The following is a 24167-nucleotide window of genomic DNA, read 5'->3' as shown; positions in this document are numbered from 1 at the left end:
CCTCCTGGGCATGGACTGGTTTCGAGCCCTGGGCATGGGATTCACCGGAATGAGGAACATCCAGAGCACCCTGAGGGATGACCTGATGCAAGAGTTCCAGGACGTGTTCAATGAAAGGCTTGGCAAGTATGTGGGGACCCCTATTTCATTCAACCTCGACCCCAACGTTGCCCCAATCCGTTTAAAGCCTAGGAGGGTGCCATTCGCCCTAAAGCCCAAAATAGACATTGAATTGGACAAGCTAATAAAGCAAGGGGTGCTCGTGCCAGTCGACCATGCCAAATGGGAAACCCCAATTGTGACTCCCGTGAAACCGGATGGGTCAGTGCGCATATGCGCCAATTATAAATGCACAATTAATAAGGCTCTGCAACAAAGCGCTTATCCGGTCCCAATTGTGCACCACCTCCTGCATTCCCTGGATCCCGGCAAGATCTTCGCCAAATTAGATCTTGCGCAGGCGTACCAGCAGCTACCGGTAGACGACGCTACCACGGAAGCACAGACTATCGTAACACATAGAGGCGCCTTCAAGTGCACGCGCCTACAATTCGGAGTCAGCATAGCCCCCGGACTTTTTCAAAGTACGATGGAGCGGCTACTGCAAGGAATCCCCAGGGTAGTCCCCTATTTTGATGATGTACTCATCATGGCGGAAGACGAGCAACAACTGGGGGGGGGAGGCTGAGAATGGTGTTAGAAAAATTCAGAAAGGCTGGACTCCAGATCAAACGCAACAAATGCATGATCGCTGTTCCCTCCGTAGAGTTCCTGGGGTACCGAGTAGATGGCACCGGCATACACCCCACCGAGAGTAAAATCAGGGCAATCCAAGAAGCCCCCACCCCTAAAGACAAGGTGGAACTACAAGCGTTCCTGGGACTGCTTAACTTTTATGCGATCTTCTTAAGGGACAAAGCAACAGTGGCTGAACCCCTACACAGACTGTTAGCAAAAAAGTCCACATGGACCTGGGGGAAGGCCGAGGACAGGGCGTTTGCAAATATCAAGAAATTGCTATCAGCTGAGAGTTTTTTGATTCAATACAACTCAACGCTTCCCCTTGTTTTAGCCTGTGATGCATCCCCTTTCGGCGTGGGAGCCGTCCTGAGCCATAGACTCCCGAATGGCCTAGAGGCGCCCATTGCCTACTACTCCCGAACTCTTGCAAGCGCCGAGAGGAATTACAGTCAGCTTGACAAAGAGGGGATGACTTGCCGCCATCTCGGGAGTCAAGAAGTTCCACGAATACCTGTTCGGGAGGGATTTCGACCTGATCACTGATCATCGTCCACTCCTGGGTCTCCTTGCGGGAGACCGACCCACACCGGCAGCCCTATCGCCCAGGATGACACGCTGGGCCATCTTCCTCGCAGCCTACTCCTATCGCCTGGTACATCGACCAGGGGCGGACATGGGAAACGCCGACGCACTCAGCCGCTGCCCACTACCAGACAAGCTGGACAACCCCACACCTGGCATCCCCATCCTGCTGATAGACATTTTGGACTTGGGGCCCATCACATCAGCAGAAGTAGCCAGAGCCTCAAACAAAGACCACGTGATCCGGACGGTCGCAAGTTGGGTGACGAGGGGGTGGCCCGAAATGACACGGAGCGGGGAATTCAAACAGTACGCCGGCAAAAGGGACGAACTAACAATGCAAGGAGGGTGTTTGCTATGGGGTGAACGGGTTGTTGTTCCCTTGTGCCTAAGGGAAAAGGTCTTAACACTGTTGCATGAGGGGCATCCAGGAATTGTACGGATGAAAGGGCTAGCCAGGAGCTACGTCTGGTGGCCCAACATGGACCCAGACATTACCGAGTGGGTGGGGAGATGTCAGCCCTGCCAAGAGTCTAGGCCAGATCCACTAACGGCACCAGTGAGGGAGTGGGAAAGACCTAACGGACCCTGGTCCAGAATCCACATAGATTTCGTGGGGCCGTTTCACGGGCAGACATTCATGGTCGTAGTAGATGCCTTTTCCAAGTGGCTGGAAATTAAGCTCATGAAGGCCACTACCATCGACGCAGTTATTAGGGAACTGAGGCAGTTATTCACTACACATGGGTTACCGGACATCTTAGTGTCAGATAATGGGCCCCAGTTCACGGCCACACAGTTCGAAGGGTATTTAGCAGAGTTAGGGGTCAGTTCCATCCGGCTAGTAATGGACAGTGTAGAGAGTCGTAAGAACGGCCAAGGAGGCCCTCTCACGCCTAGGCCCCGGAGACTGGCAGGAAAGGATAGATCGGTTCCTAACAGCCCAGCATTCCATGCCTTGCACAGGCCGAAGCCCGGCAGAAGGAAGGAAGGAAGCTCCGACGAGTACTGGATAGGCTAAATCCCAATTATTCCCCCGAGGTTTTCAAAGGGGAGGAGAGGAAACTCAGGGAGTTCACCATAGGGACTCCAGTCCACACCAGAAACTACGGGAAGGGCCCACTCTGGGAAGCAGGGACAATCACAGAGATTACGGTGCCCAAATCGTACAGGGTAGACAACGGGAGAGTTTGGCGCAGGCACATAGACCAACTGCGAAGGTGAATCGCAACTGACGCTGAGGAAAACTTCAACAAGCCGCTCCCTGACTACCAGCCAGAACAACAAACTAAGTCAAGCCCAAGTGCAGCGGAGGACTTAGCTGACGATCCTGGCGTCCGGAGCCGTCCCAGCAAGGAGTTCCCGCCAGCCGAAGAAGTCGCTGCCCACGAGGAGATCTCGGAGGTTCCATTGGCGGAGCAGGGAGAAACAGGGAGTCCCTCCGACCTGCTTGATGCCGCCCCTCCGACTGAACTGCGCAGGTCGACCAGGCTACGTACACGCCCTGGTCACCTGAAAGACTTTGTATGCAAATAACACCCAAGGTGACTTCTGGGAGGGGAGGAGTGTTATGTAAATAGGTTTGTTTGGCGGGCAGTTTGAATTAACTGACCCTCAGCTGATTGGCTGACCACCACAGCTGCAAGGTATATAAAGGGAGCTGTTTCCCTAGGTCGGTTGCTGGGTTCTCACCCTAATAAACAGAGCTGTTGTCATTCACTGCCTGGCTTGCTTCACCCAACTTAACACCAGCCCAACTCACCACTGTCGTCTCATTCCTGTCTTCTGTGTTGTACACGCAGGTGGTTCTCAGCACATCGCCCTACGACAGAAAGCAGGCTTGGTTCAGATACAGGAGGGCATCTAAGGGACGCAGGGAACGAATTCTGTGCCACCAGCTGTGTGCTGTGGCAGCTGCTGCTGCTAATGGGGCTGCCCTTGTGGCTCTCCTCAAGGGGTACCAAGCAGCTGAAGCTCTGTCCTCAAGGTTGTCCCAAAGGTGATTTTTTTCAAGAGGCAACTGGACTTTCTGTTTTTTCTTTGACAACATTTTGCTTCTCATCCAAGAAGCTTCTTCAGCTTCAGAAGGTGGTGGGGAATGGAAAGATTTATATTAATAAATTTTTCCATTCTCATAAACGCATGGCTCAACATAGGAGAACAAACCAGCCCATCCACATTTAAAACACAAAGACCACTTGTTTGAAGACAGCAAAGTCCCTGCTGGGGACAGAGAGGACCCCTGGTTTGAAAGAGGGGTCGAAGAGGCCATCTCTGTCCAAATTGAGCAGCCCTCTCTCAACAGAGGGGGAGGGATACAACAACATCTCTCTCCAATCTACAACACGGTCCTTTCAGCAGTTCCAAGAAGGCTCCATACCCATTTGAGGTGACTCTGAAGATACAGATAAACCTCCAGATGACTTTAACAACCCTCTAAAACAGGGGTATCATGCTCAAGGCCTGCGGGCCAGATCCGGCCCATGTGGTGCTTAGATCTGGCCCGTGGGGCAGTCCTGGAAACAGTGAAAGACCAGCCCATGGTGCCTCTGCTAGTGAAAACAGAGCTCATGAGGGCTGCTTGCGGCAGAGTACTAACAAAACAACTTACTAGCAAAAGTGGCATTTGATCACACAAGTGACTTGTCAGACAAGTGACGAGGGAGCCAGAGTGGGCCATGCACAATCATTTTCCAAATTGTCAACCACAATCCTGATGCAGCCCTCAATGAAATCATGATTGATGAGCCCATTCTGGTTCCTACTTAGGCGATTCAGAGGGTTCCCCCCCCTCCGAAGCAGAGCAGCGCTTGCTTACCGGGTAGACGGAGACCTCCTTTTTCAGCATGCGGATTTCCTGAAGAAAGGGGGGGCAAGAAAGGGGTGGGTGGGCACAATGGCAAAGAAGGTGCAGAGGGAAGGGCAGGAAATAAGACCAATATCAGACCGATATCCTGACACAATCCTAAAAGATACTTAGCATTTGACAAGCACCAACCAAAAAAGCTGTTCTCCAGATGCAGGGCATTGGATCCCCCCTCTCCCCAAAGTCCTCCCACCCATGAAAGCTCTGCTTCCTCACTTTCTTTCACTGGAGGCCAGATCATGTTTGAGGTGGGGGGGGCACCAACAGGAGGCCATTCCACAATGCTGTCCCCCTCCCCCTAGAAAAATGTTTCTGGCCACCAGACTGATAGATGCATAAGTGCCACCTGGAGCCCTCACAGAAAGGAGCCGTCACAGCCCCCAAACACAGCTCCAGCTCCAGCCCCAGCCCAAAGCCCTCCCAGAGCATCTGTCCCCAAAGCACACCAGATTGGTGTGCTTTGCTCATGGCTTTGCCACAAAGCCAGAGCGACGGAGGAGGCTTCACTTTGGAGAAAGACCCCAGCCTATCATGGGAGAGTCTGATTCTACACAATTCTCTGATTGTAGGGTTTTGGCATCGCCATGGCCAGCATGGAGCCCCTGGCACAAGTGGGGGCTCTAATCTATCAGGAGTTGCTTGCAAAGCAATAGCACTTAGACTTATATACCGCTTCATAGTGCTTTACAGCCCTCTCTAAGTGGTTTTCAGAGCCAGTCTCTGGCCCTCAACAATCTGGGTCCTCATTTTACCCACCTTGGAAGGACGGAAGGCTGAGTCATCCTTGAGCCTGGTGAGATTTGAACTGCCAAATTGCAGGCAGTTGGCAGTCAGCAGAAGTAGCCTGCAGTACTGCATTCTAACCACTGCGCCATCGTGGCTCAACTGCAAAAATGGTCTTTGGCTTTTGATGTTCCTTTATAATTTTGGTTTATAACAGATATCAATGGGGGGGGGAGGCTTCCCAAGCCTGGTCTGGTTTCCACTGCTGTCCTGACGTTTCTTTCTGCAACCCTCCTTGCTGCCTGGCTTCCCAGCCTGCTCCCCTCCAGGCCTCCTTGGCCCCACCTGCGTCTCTTTTTCCTTTCTCGGCTCAGAAGCTGTTTGGAAGGATGAGGGACACATATAGCCCCCCCGCCCCCCCCGCAGGGTAAGAGGAAAGAAGGAGGAAGTATATCAGCCCCTCCAGAAAAGCCACAAGACGGCTTTTCAGCTACATGGCAGCAACCCCTGGTGCTGCCCCAGTCGTCCTTTGGCCTTGGGACCAAGAAAAGGCCCTGCACTGGGGCCAAAGGAAAGAGACACAGGCACCTGGAAGGCTGGGAGCACCTGGGAGCTCTCTGGACAAAGGCCGGTCTGCCATGCTCAGAGAATGGGGGGAGGAGTTTGGCACAGCAGAATGGCTGCTTTCTCTTGGGGGGGCTGGCCCTCCCGCTGCTACTTTCAGGAGGGGGCTGAGTTTCTCTACTGGCTGCAGCAAGAGACACATCCGCCACCGAGAGGGAAGACCACAATGCTTTCCTGGAGCCCCCCCTCCCCTGGGTACCTGGAAGTGGGGGCTATAGTGCCTGTCCCTGTTGACAATTTCCCGGTCTCTCCCTTCGCGGGACAGCATGGTCACCACACTCCTCCCGGCCAGGTGGGTGTGGAGCTGAGAAGCAAAGATGTGAATCCCGGCAGGTGGCAAAGCCTGCAGAGAGGAGGAGGAGGAAGAGGAAGTGAGAAGGAATGTGCTCATCTGGGAGTGCTCACCTGGGAGGGGGCCGGGTGGGGGGGAGGAGGAAGCCAACACTGGGACTGTCTGTGGGAGGGGTACTGCAGGTGAGAACCCTGCCTTATGCCATACCTGGTGGACCCAGGGTGGGCTGGGGGAAAAGGCACAGGTGCAGCTTCTCAGAGTGCCCTTTGGGAAAGCGTTAGGCTGGCCACCGTTTGCTTCTCATCCACTGAATGCAATCCAGGATCAGAAATGAAGTTTCATCTCTGCCCCCCCCTCCCGCCAATTTTACAAAGGTTGTTTCCTTTGTGAAACAACCATAGCTTCCTAGGAGGCACGTCAATCCCCTGGCACAGCGGCTGAGGGAACTGATACATGAATGGAGCCTTGGATGTTTAGGGTAACCATAAGCTGAGAATGGGGCACTCAAATGCCAGGCTCTGCTATGGGGGGCAACTGGACAGGTCTGCTGGGGAGGATGTCACTGCTGCCTGTGTGGACGGGAAGGGAGTGGAGGTTTCCTCTGCTCTTGACCAGCATTTTCATGTAAATTGGTCTTTTTAACCCAATTCCTGTATTGGGGAATTTGGACACCATTCAGAATCAGTCTGACTGAGGAGCTCAGTCAGGAAGGAATGACAGGAAGGAAGAAAAGGAAGGAAGGAAGGAAGGAAGGAAGGAAGGAAGGAAGGAAGGAAGGAAGGAAGGAAGGAAGGAAGGAAGGAAGGAGAAAGGGGAAGGGAAGAAGGAAAGAAGGAAGGCAAGGAAGGAAGGAAGGGAAGGAAGGAAGGAAGGAAGGAGAAAGGGGAAGGGAAGAAGGAAAGAAGGAAGGAAAGAAAGAAAGGAGGGAGGGAGGGTAGTTACTGGAAGTGCTGCAGGCCACGTCCCCACCCCCACCCCAAAGAGCAGCTTCTCCATTTTAAAAGAAGGGAAGGGACGCCTTCCCCAGCACCAAGATCTGCAGGAAAGCAGCCTAAGGGAGTGGCAGAGGCCTCACCAGCTGGGTGCACTTGTCCGAGCAGTAGCCAGTGAGGGAGAATTGGCTTTCGCCAGGGGGAATCGCCATCACGGGCGTGTAGACCAGTCCCAGCTCCATGATTCCTGCGTCATACTGTCGGAGGGAGGCCGTGTAATGGAGTCGGATCCCGGAGGAGTCGCGGCGGCCTGGCAAGAAGCAAAGGGGGAGAATTGCACAAAGACCTTTTCTGCTGAAGAATGGGCACCGCTTTCCTCCTAAGGAAGGCCCCAGAGAGTCCAGCGGGGTCAAGTTAAGTTTTGGGCGCAATCCCAAGGTGCACAACCCAACCCATTGCTGATGCTTGGCAGGATGGCATGGACAGTCTCTTCAACGCTGCTGAAGACCCCCCTGGAAAGAAGCATTCTACTCATAAATGATCCCAGCAATGCCACCTTGGCATCGGTGCTGTCAGACTCCCGTTTGCCATCTGCCTCTCATGGTATTTGGGGATGGGAGAGACTCTTGAGAAGAGATCCTGCTCTTGTCTGAGGCCTGGAAATCACAACAGCCCTTTTGTCCTGGGAGCGTGGGAGGGCATGCGCCCTTCTGGGCCCTGGCAGTGCCAAACAATCTGCCCCTCCAGTTCTTTGGCGACTCCCTGCCCTATGGGAGTCCCCCAGCCCTAATCCCCACTGAGTGGGCCTTCCAGGGTGCAAGCAAGGCCAGCCACGAATTCTCTGAAGGACACTGAAGGCACCGCTTCAGGAAAGGGGCTCTGTGTGCCTTCTCTGAGGATGGGACAGCCAGACCAACCTCTGGCATGCTTGGACAAAGGGTCACGGTCCACAACTTTTGCCCAGAAAACAAAGACTGAATTCGGGTGTTTCTTTGGGTTGAAGGGAACCTCCTCCTTCAGGCGGTGCCCCCCAGCTGTGGGAAGGTAGGTGCAGAGGTCTCCTTGAAGCCCGAAAAGCCTTCTTCAACCCATTCCAGGGTGAGCAAGATTCAAGAAGTAGAAAGTCGAGGGAAAGTTTGCCCCACCCCACCGGCAGGTCTTGTCTTGAAAGAGTAGCCAGGTTCGGCAACAAGACATCTAGCAGTCCCTCCAGGTGAGAGGAGAGAGGACCTGGTTCTAGGTCCTAGGTTCTAGGTCCGTGATGGCGAACCTATGGCACACGTGCCACAGGTGGCACGCAGAGCCATATTAGTGGGCACGCCAACTCAGCTCTGGGGCGCATGCGCGCGCCGGCCAGCTGATTTTCGGGCCTTCTGGGCCCACCAGAAGTAGGGAAACAGGCTGTTTCCTGCCTCTGGAGGGCCTGGGGGGGTGGGTGGGGAAGGCCCGTTTTTTTTCCTTACCTGGCTCCAGATCCTCTCTGTGTATCTGGGAACGGCAAAAACAGCCTTTCCCACTCCCTTGGAGGCCCTACGGAGTCTCAAAGGGCCCATTTCCCCACTCCTGGTGGGACAGGAAGTGACTTTTTTCCTGTCCCCAGCCTCCAGAGACTCCTAGAGAGGCTCCTACAGACTCCTAGAGAGGTTCTGGAGGCTGGGGACAGCAAAAAATGTCACTTCCTGTCCCACCGGGAGTTGGGAAATGGGCCTTTTCAGCCTCCGTAGGGCCTCCAAGGGAGTGGGAAAGGCTGTTTTCGCCGTTCCCAGATACACAGAGAGGATCTGGAACCAGGTAAGAAAGATAAACGTGCCTACCAGGCCATCATATGCCAGGAGTGGGGGGGGAGGGGGAGGGGGTTGCGCACAAATGCGCGTGGGCACGTGCATGCGCGACCCTCCCCCGTCCCCCCCTCTCGTGGCACGCGATGGCAAAAAGGTTAGCCATCATTGTTCTAGGTTCTAGGATGGGCCTATGGCAGGGAGAACTCCGCCAGGACCTCAAGTCCTCACTATTGCTACCCAGAGATGATGGGATTGGGATTGGGATTGGGATTGGGATTGGGATTGGATTGGGTTGGGTTGGGTTGGGTTGGGTTGGGTTGGGTTGGATTGGATTGGATTGGATTGGATTGGAAACAGAGTTGGCAGGGACCTTATAGGTCAATTTAGTCCAGGGGTCTTCAACCTTTCAGACCTCAGGGACCACTAAATTCATAATTTTAAATCCTGTGGACCATTAATAAGATATTTTTAAAAAGATAAATAGTATTTAGTGCAATATAAAAAATGCAAATAATTTTTCTACGGACCACCAACATTTTCTCACGGACCACCAGTGGATCTAGTCCAACCCCCCTGACACCCAAGCAGGAGACCCTACACCATTTCTGACAGATGGCAGTCCAGTCTCTTCTTGAAAGCCTCCAGTGATGAAGCTCCCACAACTTCTGTTCCATTGATTGATTGTTCTCAGTGTCAGAAAATTCCTCCTTATTTCCAGGTTGAATCCCTCCTTGTTCAGTTTCCATCCATTATTCCTAGTCTGGCCTTCGGGTGCTTTGGAAAATAGCTTGATCCCCTCCTCTCTGTGGCAGCCCCTACGCTCCCACAGAGAGGGGCTCCTCAGGGTGCCGTCGGCTAAACAATGTCGACTGGCGACACCCAGGGGGAGAGCCTTCTCTGCAGGGGCACCAGCCCTCTGGAATGAGCTCCCCCTAGAGCTTTGTTTTAGCCCCGACCTGTGTACCTTTTGCCATGCCCTGAAGACCCTTCTGTTCCAGCAAGCCGGATTGGTCTAATATGAATTTTATAAGGGACGTATGTATGTTTTAATTTTTGAGCCAAATTTTATATATTTGATTTTAATTGGTTTTAAATTTTGTAAATCTATGTGTTTTAATACGGCTGTACACTGCCCTGAGTCCTTCGGGAGAAGGGCGGTATAGAAGTCTAATTATAAATAAATAAATAAATACTGGAAGTCTGCTATCATGTCTCCCCTGGTCCTTCTCTTCACTAGGCTAGCCAGGCTCAGTTCCTGCAACCGTTCATCGTATGTTTTAGCTTTCAGTCCCCTAATCTTCTTGGTTGCTCTTCTCTGCACTCTTTCTAGAGTCTCAATAGTGACTTTTATAGTGTGGTGAGCAAAACTGGATGCAGTATTCTAGGTGTGGCCTTACTAAGGCTTTATAGAGTGGTATTGCTACCCAACTGCTTGCCAGAGGTGGGGAGTCAGAGGTGGTGAGCGGAAGGAGCGGTTCTGATGAAACCGATGGAAGCTGCCAGATCTGATCAGCAGCTCAGGCTTCTGGAGCCACATCGGTTTTTTTCATCTTCCACGCAGGCGAGTGGCACTACTCTTCCTCCAACCTAAATGGAGAGTTCAGATCACTTGGGCAGCAGCAGCTTCCTGCCCAGATTCTCTTTGGGGGTTTCACCCCAGATTTCCCCAGAAGAGGAAAGGGTAAAAGGCCATCAACCAGTGGAATCAACTACCTCACGATGCATTGCTTTGGCTTCATGGCAAGCTTTCACCTGCGCATGAACTGGTGGGGGGGGGGCAGGAATTAGCTGGGAGCTCTCCCACCACTAGTAGCCAGCCGTTGGAGAAGGTTTGCTACGGTTAGGCCAGCAAACCTTGATTTGGGGGCTGGTGGTGGCCATCAGAATAGCGCCATCTTTCCATGAGGCCCTGGGGCTGCAGCCAGAGACAGCTCCTGGCCTGCCTTCAGTTGAGGCACAGAAAGGTCCAGAGGATCTTATGGATGGAAAGGAAGGACTGCAAGGCCCCCATTGGCCGGAACTGCCTGGCCTCCCAGCCCTGGGTGCGAAATAGCACAGCCCAGAAATAGCACAAATCCTGAAGAGCCAAGGAACAGCAACTCTGATTATGTAAATGCGGTTCTCCCCGCTTCCTTTTTTAAACCTGCCAGCTGTCAAAACAAGGCAATGCAAACAGGGGGAAGTGTACTGAGTTAGCTGGGGGGGGGTGCTCCTTCCCAGGCCAGCGAAAGGCAGCAGGATGGGGGAGTTTTCACAGGAGGGAGGGAAGAGCAGGGCCCTTCTGGAGATCTGCAAAGCGACTGTGTGTCCCTTTCTCAGCTGCAAGCTGGTCGGATGCTGCTTTCCTTCGCTTTTAGGGAGGCAAGACTGCAAGAAAGGGGCTATTGGCTTAATTCAGGCAAGCCCACCTTGGCAGGGGAAGAGGCAGCCTAAAACATGGATGGCGAGATGGCTGCCTTGTTCCTCCTGATCAAGGCCAGTCTGGAAGAAAGCCCCTGTAGGACCCTCTTCTCCTCCCTTCCTCCCCTCCATTCTCTTTTTGATCCTCAAAGATCAGACTCACTCACCTTCGAATAGCAGCGGATTATGGTAGTGGACTTCCAGGCGCAAATATTTGGAGGAGCCGGGACCCCCCAAGGCTAGCCCTGCGTCTTCGGGGTAGTAAAAGGCCTGGAAGGAAGGAAGAGGGATCCTTGGTGGAGCTGGTCCACTTCAGCAGCTCAAACCAATCCTTCTCTGGAGACACCAGACCGAAGCTCCCCCAATAAAGCTAGGCTTTAGCAAAGTGCAACAGCACTTTGGACTTCAACTACTACCCGGTCTTGGTGCGGGCAAGAACAATGAAGGACTCCTGGCAGGTCTACATAAGCACCCCCCGCCCCCCTGAGCTGCTGCTTTACCATTTTGCTCAGACCCCCCAAACCCCCAGAAGGGATTTCCAGAGGCTCAGGGAATCTGAGGAGCCCAGAAGAGGCTGCTTCAGAACCGAGACCCAATGGATCCTCCTGCCCTGAAAGCCAACCAGAACATTTTGAAATAGGACTCTGCCAGTGCTTGGGCCTCATTCTATTGCCCCAAACCCCAAGCCCGCAGAACCCCGCCCCCCCCTAAACAAGCGAGCAAGCAAAGCAAAGGAGGCAAGCAGACCTGGAGACCCCTGGTGGGAGAGGCAGGTCACATCTTAATTCAAAATGTTGCCTGAGGCCAGGATGGCCGATTTGGGGCAAAAAACATCTCCTGAAGCATCGTCTGAGGACAGAGGATCCAGGGGGGCTTCCCACCTGGGTCTTTCTCCTGCCCCCGCCCCAGTTCTTTGTTAAGGCCCCTGAGACTCACCTGCGCACCCATTGCCCAGGCAGCCAAGACGTGTCGACAAAAGTTCAGGCGCTGCGGCTTCATCTTGGAGTGGCAGGAGCCGCTGTAGTGTGGGAAGGCTGGGAAGTGGGGGCTGCACTGGAAGACCTCCATGTGATGGACCAGGGCTTCGTTCCCGCCTGTGACCACCGGCTCATACTGAGGGAGGAATGGGGGAGATAGAGACACTCCAAGCTCTGTATGCGCTATTTATTTATTTATTTATTTATTTATTTATTTATTTATTTGATTTATATGCCGCCCTTCTCCGGAGACTCAGGGCGGCTTACAATGCGTTAAGCAATAGCCTTCATACTTTTGTATATTTATACAAAGTCAGCTTATTGCCCCCACAAACTGGGTCCTCGTTTCACCTACCTTAGAAAGGATGGAAGGCTGAATCAACCTTGAGCCTGGTAAGATTCGAACCTGCAGTAATTGCAGGCAGCTGTGTTAATAACAGGGTGCTTTAAACCACTGTACTACCAAGGCTCCCATTGACAGGAGAAGCAAAATCTCCATTTTGTCTCTTTAAAGGCAGATGATTTGGGGTGGATAAAAATCCCCTCACCAAATGGGAAGCCACACTAGAAGTCTCCATTGGACTCCTCTGGAAAGAGGAAAGAGGAATCTCCTTGCTCTCAAAATGAATCAGGTGGAGTAAGCATTGCTCCCTCATTCTGAAAATTCACAAAAATGGGAAATGGTCTTATGCTGAGGGGACTTTCAAAGTGAACCTCCTCCGTCCAGCTGGATATGAAGAAATAGCACAGAGTAAGCCCTATCTCAGAGTAAGCCTGAGTTCACACAACATGCTAGCTAGATTGTCAGAACCACCATCAGAAATAAACCCAGGCCAATTCCTCCATCCCCATGGTGTGTGATGCCCAAACTAAAAAGGCCCAGTTCACGCAGCATGCAGGGGCAACACTGAGTCCCAACCGAGGGAGATGCCTCCCCCCACTCTCCCTCTTCCTCTTCCTGCTCCCGAGAGGTAGAAGGAATAGCCAGACAAGCCAGGATACCTCTTTCCTTCCTTTGCACAATGCGGAAGAACGTTGGAGCTAAGGCTAAAAAACATGATGATGTTTTTAGCCTTATGATGTTGATGTTTTTAGGAGGAGGAAGAGGAGGTGGAGGTGGAGGTGGAGGAGGAGGAGGAGAAGGAGGAGGAGGAGGAGGAGGAGGAGGAAGAAGAAGAAGAAGAAGAAGGAGGAGGAGGAGGAGGAGGAGGAGGAGGAGGAGGAGGAGGAGGAAATGGTGTAGGGTCACCCTGCTTGGGGGGTGGGGGGTGGGGCTGGGCTTGGTCCTTTCCAACTCTATTAATCTGTAATCTGTAATGATGATGTTTTACCCTGATGGAAGAAGTACTTCAACCAAGGCAGAAGTTCACTACATTTGAAATGGGTCCTGCAAAGCTCCCATTCCATCTAACAGCTGAAAGCTGGAAAAAGGGGAAACAATATCATCACCATATTTTTGGGACCTTATAATCTTGACTGATGCTAGCTGTACAGATGGGGTCAGTGGGGATGGTTGCAATCCTTGTTAATCTTGCACAAGATGGCCTGGATTCAGGAAGAATCGGTCCCTTGCAAAACACATTGGGAGGACTTGAACCCAAATCGGTGAAAGAGGAAGAAAAGGGAGCATTCTACTCACCATGACAATATGATGCTTTTCAAAGTCGTCTGGAAGTTCGGTCATGTAACACCAGTATGTGGTCTCCTGGTGGGGAATGGTCACATCTGGGACTCGGATCTCCATGGTCTTCAGGTCCCCAGGCAGTGGGGGAACTCTGATCTTGGGCTTCAGAAGTTGCACCCGCTGCAGTCCCTTCCGGAGCAGAGCAGAAACATTGATGGCTTGGAGGGACGAAGCTGGTTTCTCCAAAATGCCATAAATGAGATGCACAGTTCCATCCTGAAAGGGAAGTCACCAACCATTTTATTTCTGAGCCACCAAGGATGCCCCCGGTGCCCTGGTTTAAAGTGGCAGAAGCTCAGAAAGAAAGCAGTGGACCCTGAAAAGGCTTCCTTGGGTTGGAGAATGATCAGACCCCCAAGGCCAACTGAAGGACTAATTTAAACAGGGAGCAGCATCCTCTGTAAGAGACGCCCTCATGGACTGAAAAGTCCATGATGAAAAGCACTGAAAAGAATTCCCTGAAAAGGCTGCATCATAAAACAGGGAATGCAAGATCATAACTACAAGTTAAGCCACACTAATCCATCGGTCTGTTTTTGGCCACAGAGCTCCATAAGGATGAATCTCTTGAACAAAAGATTTCAATTACTATTCTAATTGTACATTTGCTGTAGAATATCCTTACATTTGAGTCCAAGAGTTTCTCTTAATGGAAATTAAAAATACTGAAGCCACACGAGCACATAGAAATTACAACTTAAATTGTAAACTTTCAACAATGTTTTTAAATTTAAAGAAAACTCAGGCAGCCTCACTCTTCAGACTTTTGTCAAGTGTTAGGTCACCTGGCCTTGAGATCCATTTCTGCAGCTTAGCTTGCTTGGTCTCAGCACTGGGGACCTTTGTAGATTTAGGCTATTATGGGAACCCAGCCCCTTTGGTGCTTTGATGGCATAATGTGGGCTTGCTTATATATTTAATTATTTAATATTTCTTATTTTGATAATATTTATAATTTACTCAATCCTAAAGGATTGATAAGGGTGAACAAAATCCCCCCTCACTAAAAACATCCACAGCAAAACCCAGTTCATCAAAGGCATCATTCACTCAAAAAAAGAGCCGAGGTGGCGCAGTGGTTAGAGTGCAGTACTGCAGCTACTTTAGCTGACTGCGAGTTCAGCCGATCAAATCTCACCGGCTCAAGGTTGACTCAGCCTTCCATCCTTCTGAGGTGGGTAAAATGAGGACCCAGATTGTTGGGGGCAATATGTTATTTAGTATACTGTCTTTGGTGTAAGCCGCCCAGAGTCCTCGGAGAGTGGGCGGCATAGAAATATGAATAATAAAATAATAATAATAATGCCGACTGGCGGCCCCCAGGGGGAGAGCCTTCTCTGTGGGGCACCTACTATCTGGAACGAGCTCCTCCCAGAGATACGGAGGATCCCGGATCTGCGCACCTTCCGCCGTGCTTTAAAGACCTTACTATTTCACCAGGCGGGCCTGGCCTAATTTTCTCCCTCTTTTATAAAAGATTTTTAATTTTTAAATATCTTTTAGTATTTTATACATTCAATTTTAAATTGGTTTTAAAAGTTTGGGGTTTTAAATTTGTCGGGGCCAAAATTATTTAATTTGATTTTATTCTACTTTTAAATTTTGTATGTATGTGTTTTATTGTTTGGCTGTGCACCGTCCTGAGTCCTTCGGGAGTAGGGCGGTATAGAAATCAAATCAAATAAATAAAATAAATAAATAAAATAATAGAAAATCTGGGCTGCCTTGCTCTACCGATATTCCACATTTAGCAACTGACTCGTTTAGTGACTCTTCACTAAATGATGATGAAGAAGTAACTGTGCAAGCAGTTTTCACATTTGCGACCTGGAAGTCTGTATACCAAAGGAAAGCTGAAGTAAAGGTCATAAGCACAGTTGTGGTTTCGCTTAGCAACATCTTTGCTTGTGTGAATTGTGGTTGCTAAACAAGGTGTTTTGTGAAATACCTCTAGAGCTGGGGCCATCCATATCTGGAGGTGGGGAAGTTATTCCTTAAAGAGGGACCACTACTAAAAAAAAAGTCTATTCCTCTCCAAGCCCTGTGAGGAGGAAAAATTGTGGCAGGCCCTCTCTAAAATATTTGAGCAAGTTTGCATGAATGATGCCACAAAATTCAGGATTGCAGCATTTTTTACTTTCTCTCTCTGTTTTTTTACTTTCTCTCTTCCCAATATTATGAGATTTGGGCTGCTTTCAGCTGCCATGAGCCTTGTGAAGGGTCAACAGCCCAGAAGACACCCACAAGAGACACCCACGCAAGCCATTCTGGGAAAACCAAGGAACTGTTTTCTTTTTAAAAAAAAAATAGGAAAAGGGAGATTTAAAAGTAATGTTCAGCAATTCAGACTTGAGTTTTGATTTCCATTTTCAAAACATAATATTAGATTGTGCAAAACAAAGCATTTTCAGGATATTCTGCCTCCCTTCCTGCATTATACTCTTCAGATTTGGGACAGTTCTTTTTCAAAATTGTTTCTGAAGCAGAAGGTGACTAAAGATTCTACCTCAATCAGATAATCCTTTGGATCACAAGTGGCAAAGGGCCTCTTGAAGAGGAGGGAGAGCCCTCCGCCAATTCTCCGTGCCCCCAGGAGATGGTAGTTCTGCTGGGCGTCCATGTGCAGCTGTGTGTCTTGGTCACTCCAGGCATCCTACAGGTGAAGCAACAAGAAGGATTGCACTTCAGACGGCAGAGGTGGAGGGGGCATTGCAGCCCGGCTAAAGCATCCAGTCTTGGGTTTATACTTTAACTAAAGAAAGCTTGGACTCCCCTTGTTAAAAATTCCAAAATTAAGAATATAAAACAATGAACTTGTTTGCAAAATTGGAATACAGCTATTCTGAAATTTTGTGAGGCCCTAAACTGTAGGTTCTTTAGCATCTTTAGCCCTTATTGAATTCAGGGCTGAATGTTGCTTCTGGCAAGCAGGTTCCACCTTCTCTACTTAGCTTGGAATTGCCTCATTACTTTTTTTTGGATTTAACAACATGAAACAACGTGAGAGAAAAATGTCTCTGGGGGTGTCTCTATACACATAAGGAACATATTTCATACAAGGCCATGCCCAAAGAAATACCTCAGCTGAGCTTCTAGCACCAGGACTGGCTGAGGCTGTACCTGGACTTGCTTGACATTTCTTTTTAAGAAGAAACTAGATAGTCACTTATCTGAAATAGTATAGGTTCTCCTGCTTGAACAAGGGGCTGGACTAGAAGACCTCCAAGGTCCCTTTCAACTCATTCGTTCTATTCTGTTCTGTTCTGCCCTGCCCTGCCCTGCCCTGCCCTGCCCTACCCTACCCTACCCTACCCTACCCTACCCTACCCTATCCTATCCTATCCTATCCTATCTGTATTATTCTTGGGCTGTGGGGCTAACCCACAGGTTGCATCACCAGAGCTCAAACTTGGCTGAACAGTCTCTAAGCTGTTCTGGAGCGTCTATGCCTCATGAAATAAGATTAAAGGCTCCAAGATGGAAAAATGTCTCTGCCAGCCTTACTCCTCCCTACCTCTTTCTTGCTAATGACAGATGTCACTCAGAAAGAGACATAAGGAGGTCCAGTGTTGGGAGAGGCGAGGGAGCAAACGGTCAGAGATGCTTCTGCAAAAACTCTGCTATAGGACTCATGTGGGCAAGACCCACATTGGTGTGGGTTATTCTTCACATAAAGAGGCTTAGTAATTTAGGCATCGGTAGTAGGCATCTTCTTTTAGAAATTTTTCATATCTCAGTATTTGATTTTCCTGGAGTAAACATTCTCTTTTTCTTTTAAGCAACTCTGTTTCTAAAGCATAATTTAGTAGAAACCAGCAGCAGCTCTAATCGGCATCTCAGCTGTAAGCCTCCTTGTTGAGAGGCTCATCTACCAAAGACTTTACACTCAATGACTTCACTAGGTTTAACAGTTTAATAGAGTTAACTTGTAGGTCATCTAGTCCAACCCCGCCCCCCAAGCAGGAGACCCTACACCATTTCTGACAGATGGTAGTCTCTTGTTGAAAGCTTCCAGGGATGAAGTTCCCACAACTTCTGAAGGCAACTTCTGTTCCACTAGTTGATTGCTCTCATTGTCAGAAAGTTTCTCCTTATTTCGAGATTGAATCTCTCCTTGTTCAGTTTCCATCCATTGTTCCTTGTCTGGCCTTCAGGTGCCTTGGAAAATAGCTTGAGCCCTTCCTCTCTGTGGCAGCCCCTCAAATATTGGAAGATGCTATCCTGTCTCCCCTGGTCCTTCTCTTTACTAGACTAGCCATGCCCAGTTCCTACAACCATTCATCCTATGTTTGAGCCTCCAGTCCCCTAATCATTTTTGTTGCTCTTCTCTGCACTTTTTCTAGAGTCTCATAATAATAATAATAATAATAATAATAATTTTATTTCTATACCGCCCTTCTCCCGAAGGACTCATGGCGGTGTACAGCCTGTTTAAAAACACAAACAAAACAACAATATAAAATTTAAAATAATTAAATAAAGTGGCTCAGATTTAAAACCCCAATAAATTTAAATATCCCAATTTAAAAACTATTGTGTTGTTAGTCCGGCCTGGCGGAATAATAGGGTCTTCAGTGCGCAGCGAAACGCCCGGAGGTCGGAGATCTTACGAATTTCCGGGGGCAGTTCGTTCCACAGGGATGGGGCTCCCACAGAGAAGGCCCTCCCCCTGGGCGCTGCCAGTCGACATAACTTGGTTGACGGCACCCTGAGGAGACCCTCCCTGTGGGAACGGACTGGTCGGTGGGAGGCTATTGGTGGCAGAAGACGGTCTCGGAGGTACCCGGGTCCTATGCCATGGAGTGCTTTAAAGGTGGTAACTAACACCTTGAATCGCACCCGGAAGACCACTGGGAGCCAGTGCAGCTCGCGCAGGAGGGGTGTCACATGGGCACAACGAGTTGCGCCCATAACCACCCGCGCGGCCGCATTCTGGACCAGTTGGAGCCTCTGAGTGCTCTTCAAGGGGAGCCCCATGTAGAGAGCATTACAATAGTCCAACCGGGAAGTAACAAGGGCATGAGTGACCGTGCGTAGGGCGTCCCGATCCAGAAAGGGCTGCAACTGGTGAATCAGGCGAACCTGATAAAAGGCCCCCCTGGCCACGGCCGTCATATGCTCTTCTAAAGACAGCCGTGCATCCAGAAGGACACCCAGATTGCGAGCCCTCTCTGTGGGGGGCAGAGATTCACCCCCAATAGTTAGCGATGGCACCTGCTGACTATATCGGGGCGCCGGAAGCCATAGCCACTCGGTCTTGGAGGGGTTGAGTCTGAGCAAGTTCTTCCCCATCCAGATCCGCACGGCCTCCAGGCAGCGAGACAACACATCAAGGGCATCGTTGGGGTGGTCTGGGGTGGAGATGTACAGCTGAGTATCATCAGCGTACAGATGGCACTTCACCCCAAAACCACGGATGATCTCACCCAGCGGCTTCACATAAATATTGAACAGGAGGGGCGAGAGGACTGACCCTTGCGGCACCCCCCATGTGAGACGCCTCGAGGTCGACCTCTGTCCCCCTGCCAACACAAACTGCGAGCGGTCGGAGAGGAAGGAGGAGAACCACCGCAAAACGGTGCCCCCTATTCCTAACCCCCTCAACCGCTGCAGCATGATACCATGGTCGATGGTATCAAAAGCCGCTGAGAGATCTAATAGGACTAGGACAGAGGAGAAACCCCTGTCCCGAGCCCTCCAGAGATCATCCACCAACGCGACCAATGCCGTTTCTGTGCTGTACCCCCGCCTGAAGCCCGCCTGGTACGGGTCTAGATAGATAGCTTCATCCAGGTGTCGGGAAAGTTGTCGTGCCACCACGCTCTCAACAACCTTCGCCACAAAACGAAGGTTGGAGACTGGACGATAGTTAGCTAATTCAGCCGGGTCCAGGGAAGGCTTCTTGAGGAGGGGCCTCACCACCGCCTCTTTCAAGGCGGCAGGAAAGGCACCCTCACTCAGAGAAGCACCTATAATCCCCTGGAGCCAGCCTCGTGTAACCTCCCGGGAGGCCAGTACCAACCAGGAGGGGCACGGGTCCAATAAACACGTGGCGGCACTAATCTTACCCAGAACTCTGTCCACATCCTCGGGAGTCACAGGATCAAACTCCTCCCAGATAACATTCTCAAGACCTGCCCCGGTCTCCTCCCGTGGACTCATCTTTTTTATAATAATAATAATAATAATTATAATTATAATAATCTTTTTTATAGTGTGGTGACCAAAACTGGATGCAGTACTCTAGGTGTGGTCTTACAAAGGCTTTATAGAGTGGTATTAATACCTCCCTTGATCTTGATTAAATCCCTCTGTTAATGCATTTTAGGATTGCATTGGCTTTTTTGGCTGCTGCCGCACACACTCTTATTTAACTAGTTGTCCACTAAGATTTCAAGATCCCTCTCACAATTACTATTATGCCTGGTTTCACCCAGTTTCTATGTGTACTTTTGGTTTTTCTTGTCTAAGTGTAAGACTTTACTTGTCTCTACATTGAATTTCATTTTGTCCTGTTACCTCTCGCAGACTCCAGGCTTTAAGTTAAGGGGAAGCCATTGAGTGGGCTCTTGTGTGTGTATGTCTGTGTGTTTGTGTGTACTATGATCTTTGAACCTGACATTTCTCCAGCCCATCATGCAATTTCTCCGCCCTTTTGAATTTGTTCCGGGTGGGGATTTTTGCTGGCTTCCTAACCTTTGGATATTGTCAGTGGCAAGACTGTAGTCTTGCTGACCTGCATGGCTGGTCAGAAAAAGCCCCTTTCAGTGGGGCAATTGGGCCCCATCTTTGCCAGGGAAGCGCCCAGGCTCACAGATGCACAGATGCCCTGGGCATCTCATATTCTGGGGTTCAGAGACAGGTGAGCCTGCAGAGGCATCTGGGAACCCCCCTCCCCCCACACACAAAAAGACTTTCCCCAAGCTTTTAGCTCTCCACAATGCATCCAAAATAGAATCTAGCATCTAGATAGAATAAGAGGCAGAGGAATCAAGAGTGCCAAATTCATGCTAAAAGATAAAACCCCAAGAATCTGGTTTCAGTTATGGTTTCAAAAAAATAAAAATTAGCTAAACCAAGCATAAAATAATGACGAATATTAACTTCAAGTACATTTAGTGCAGTTTTAATATTAGCTTGTTCAAAAACAGACTGTTCCTTGGCTCATGCCTTAAAAATAGCAGAATTAGAATCATAGAATCCTAGGGATGGAAGGACCTTGAACCTCCTACCCAAGATAGACATCTTTAGAGCATCCCAGGCAAACAGCTGCCCAATATTTTCTTGAAAACCTCCAGTCATGGGGCACCCATAGCTGCAGAAGGCAAGCTGTTCCATTGATGAACTGTCTTCACTGTCAGGAAATTTCTCCTTACTTCTAGCTTGGATCTCTCTTAACAAGCTTCCACCCACTGCTTCTTGTTCTGTCCTCAGGGGCTTTGGAGAATAGGTTGTCCCCAGTGGTGAAATCTGAACCGGTTTACCAGTTTGCTGGCTGCGCAACGTGTGCTGCGCTCATGCATGCGCAATGTGCACAAAATGCGAGATACGCACGCACACACAGTGCCTGCCAAAAGGACGCTTGAGAAGGTAAGTAGAACAGTGCAGGTGTGGGTGGGTGACCAGCTGTGGTACGCGTGGGAACCTTTTTAAAAACTTTTTTAAAGCATTTTTTTACTACCGGCTCGGACGAATAGGTAGTAAAAAATGCTTTAAAAAAGTAAAAAAAAAGAGGCTCCAACGATCACAGCTGTGATTGTTGGGGCCTATTTTTTACTTTAGAATAGAATAGAATAACAGTTGTGAAATGAGTGACACGGTTGTTAAGAATGCTACAATGGGCATAAATGATGACCAGTCAAAAGTGCAAGGAACTGTCAGAAATCACTTTTTTCAATCCTCTGGGTAGTCCCTATCAGCCATACCTATGGAAAAGTTATTTTTGACCGGTCCTCGCACTTTTGACCAGTCCTCGCACTTATGACTGTCCTCACATTTTACGTTTTTTGCCCTATCTTTTCACCATGGTGAAGAGAAGCAGTTGTTAAATGAGTGACATGGTTGCTAAGAATGCTGCAACAGGCATAAATGTGAGGATGATCATAAGTGTGAGGACCAGTCAAAAGTGCGAGAACTGGTCAGAAATGACTTTTTTCAGCCCTCTGAGTAGTCCCTATACACATAACCACGGCCACCCAGTCACATGATCAGCTAGACACGCCCATCCAGTCACATGACCTCCAAGCCACGCCCACCCAAATAAGCCACGCCCACAGAACTGGTTGTTTAAAAAATTGAATCCCACCACTGAACCCACCCACCCCCGTCCCAGCAGGAGACCCTACACTATCTGACAGAAAGTGATGAAGCTCCCACAACTTCTGAAGGCAACTTCTATTCCATGAGTTGATTGTTCTCACTGTCAGGAAGTTTCTCCTTATTTCCAGGTTGAATAGCTCCTTCTTCAGTTTCCATCCATTGTTCCTTGTATGACCTTCAGGTGCCTTGGAAAATAGCTGAGCCAAGTACCACCTATTCTATTTCATGCATTTGGTTTTTCCTGCCCAAGTCCTAACCTTACTTTTCACATCACTGGACTGGAGAGGGCCTTTTCTCCTGTCTGTCATGATCCTTCTGAATCTTGATTATCTTCCAAAATGTTGGCTATTCCTTCCAGCTTGGTGTCATCTGCAGATTTGATGAGTCTTCTAGCCCCTCACCTAGATCTAGACCAGGAGTGTCAAACTCATGTCATCACAGAGGCATCATGTGACGTATTGGGACTTTTCCCCCCTTTGCTAAAACGGGCATGGCCAGTGGGCCGGGAGTTTGACAGCCCTGATCTACATCTTCTCAAAGTCTGTTTCCCAGTCTGGTCCCCATCCAGATTCACCCAATGAAGGAACTAACCCCGGAGATATAGAAGCAAGGCTCCCTCTTTCTTGGATATTCTCCTTGGAACCCAAAAACGATTTCTTGTCAGTATCAACAGAGATCCCAATACCAGAAGGAGACCCCCACCCCAGGTCTGAGCTTGGCATAGGAACTGCTTCCCTGCTTACCCACCGCAAAATAGAACTGGACCCCATCGCTCCATAGGACAGCCAGATCTGCCTCCTGAAAGCCTCCACGGTCTGACATGCCAAAAAGAAAGCCATATTTCAGCTCCTTGGCCACAATCCGGAAATGCACCTCTTCCAGGTGATAGCTGATGTTCCAGGAGAGCTCCAGGAGGCCCTGAGGGTCCAGGGGCACCTTGTATGGGAAGCTTTCTCTTGGCTCTGTGCCTTGGAGGGCCACCACCAGAAAAACCAAGAAGACGGCGAGCAGGGAGAAGTACATGGATGCTGCTTCCCGCATCCTGAGCACCAGGCAGGCGTCTCCCTTCAGCCGATTCTCGGAGCTTGGCATTCTGGCCAGTGAGAGTCATGGGGCCCTCAGCTCTTCCCATTTATAAAGAGACCCTCCTAGCAACTGGATCAGTAATTCCCCTTAATTACATTTGGTGGTGGAAAATCGGATTGGGCCACTGAACAGCCTTGCCTGTGTCCTCCTCCTCCTCCTTCCCCCGGGCCCATGCGCTTGTCAGTTTCTGCTTCTCTCTAATTGCCTTTAATTGTTTGTGGACATCATCAATGGGAATTTAACTGGACTGGATAGGTTTTTTTTCTTTTTTAATGTCCTTTTAATGCTTTTTGAAAGGCTGGTCTTGAAGTTGATTTGTCTCCCACTCCTGTGTGTGCTTTGTCTCTCTTTCTCTGCTGCTCTCTTCCCTCCTCCAAAATGGAGCCAGAGATGAGACTTTGTGGGAACTGCTGAGTGGCCAGAAAGTCTTACCCTGGTGTACCAACAGCAAATGGAGGCCGGGATTTTTCCCCAAAGGCCACTCCATCATTGCAGAGACCTGCCCTTATGCTAATAAGACCTGCCCTAATGCCCCAGAATTTGCAATTGCCCCTTATCACCCACCCTCCTAGAGAATGAAATAAATAAATATTAAAAAGGCAGGATAGAAGATTTCCCCTAAAGGAGAATTGGGGGGAAAAAATCTTAAGGGAGGCAGAAGCCAGCCCCAGTCTCCCTGCCTCAAGCAGAAACAGAGGCCAGCTTTTAGAAATGCAGATTTGGTAATCCATCCAGAAAGACTGGGTCAGACAGAAACTTCAGATAAGCAACAAGCCAAAGATTGACAAGATTAGCTCAGACAAACACCTAGGATTTGCATTTCCCCTTTTGCCTATAGAGCCAGCCATGACCCCTACATATGGGACCCCGAGAGATGGCATGCAGCAAAGAGGGGGTTGAGGGGTTTTTTAGCTAAATTTTTAAGGAAAATTTTAAGGGGACCCGGGAGGACGGGTGGGGGTTGTAAAAGTGGACCTGGGGGGGTCCAGATAGCGACTGCGCGGGATGATGGGTTGATTAGCTGCAGCAGAGGGGTCGCGAAAGGAAATTTAACCGGGGGGCAGGGGGACGATAGAAAGGGCTGTGTAATTGAAATCATGAGTGGGAGGGGCAGGTATGATGGGCGCAGGGGGTCATATCAAGTGTCGGGGGTGCGCACG

At 49.8% G+C, this 24167-nt stretch overlaps 1 protein-coding gene across 1 annotated transcript in view; it reads right to left on the bottom strand.

Annotated features, from left to right (window-relative positions):
- The window catches only part of DBH (dopamine beta-hydroxylase), a 32263-nt gene extending 9238 nt beyond the window's left edge, over window positions 1-23025 (bottom strand). The window contains exons 1-9 of the mRNA XM_034427199.3: window positions 22669-23025; window positions 16109-16255; window positions 13558-13818; window positions 11878-12054; window positions 11109-11211; window positions 6904-7070; window positions 5736-5879; window positions 4142-4180; window positions 3086-3145 (exon numbers count right to left, since the gene is read on the bottom strand). Of these exons, the coding sequence (XP_034283090.2) occupies window positions 3086-3145; window positions 4142-4180; window positions 5736-5879; window positions 6904-7070; window positions 11109-11211; window positions 11878-12054; window positions 13558-13818; window positions 16109-16255; window positions 22669-23013 (1443 nt within the window). The 5' untranslated portion in view covers window positions 23014-23025. The remainder of the gene's footprint in view (window positions 1-3085; window positions 3146-4141; window positions 4181-5735; window positions 5880-6903; window positions 7071-11108; window positions 11212-11877; window positions 12055-13557; window positions 13819-16108; window positions 16256-22668) is intronic.
- Window positions 23026-24167: the final 1142 nt, after the last annotated feature.

Source organism: Pantherophis guttatus, chromosome 16 (assembly GCF_059756535.1).
Source record: "Pantherophis guttatus breed Tessera chromosome 16, ASM5975653v1, whole genome shotgun sequence".
In the NCBI taxonomy this organism is placed as follows: domain Eukaryota; kingdom Metazoa; phylum Chordata; class Lepidosauria; order Squamata; family Colubridae; genus Pantherophis; species Pantherophis guttatus.
The sequence above is the reverse complement of the archived record's forward strand: the minus strand, read 5'-3'. Positions and strand labels throughout refer to the sequence as shown.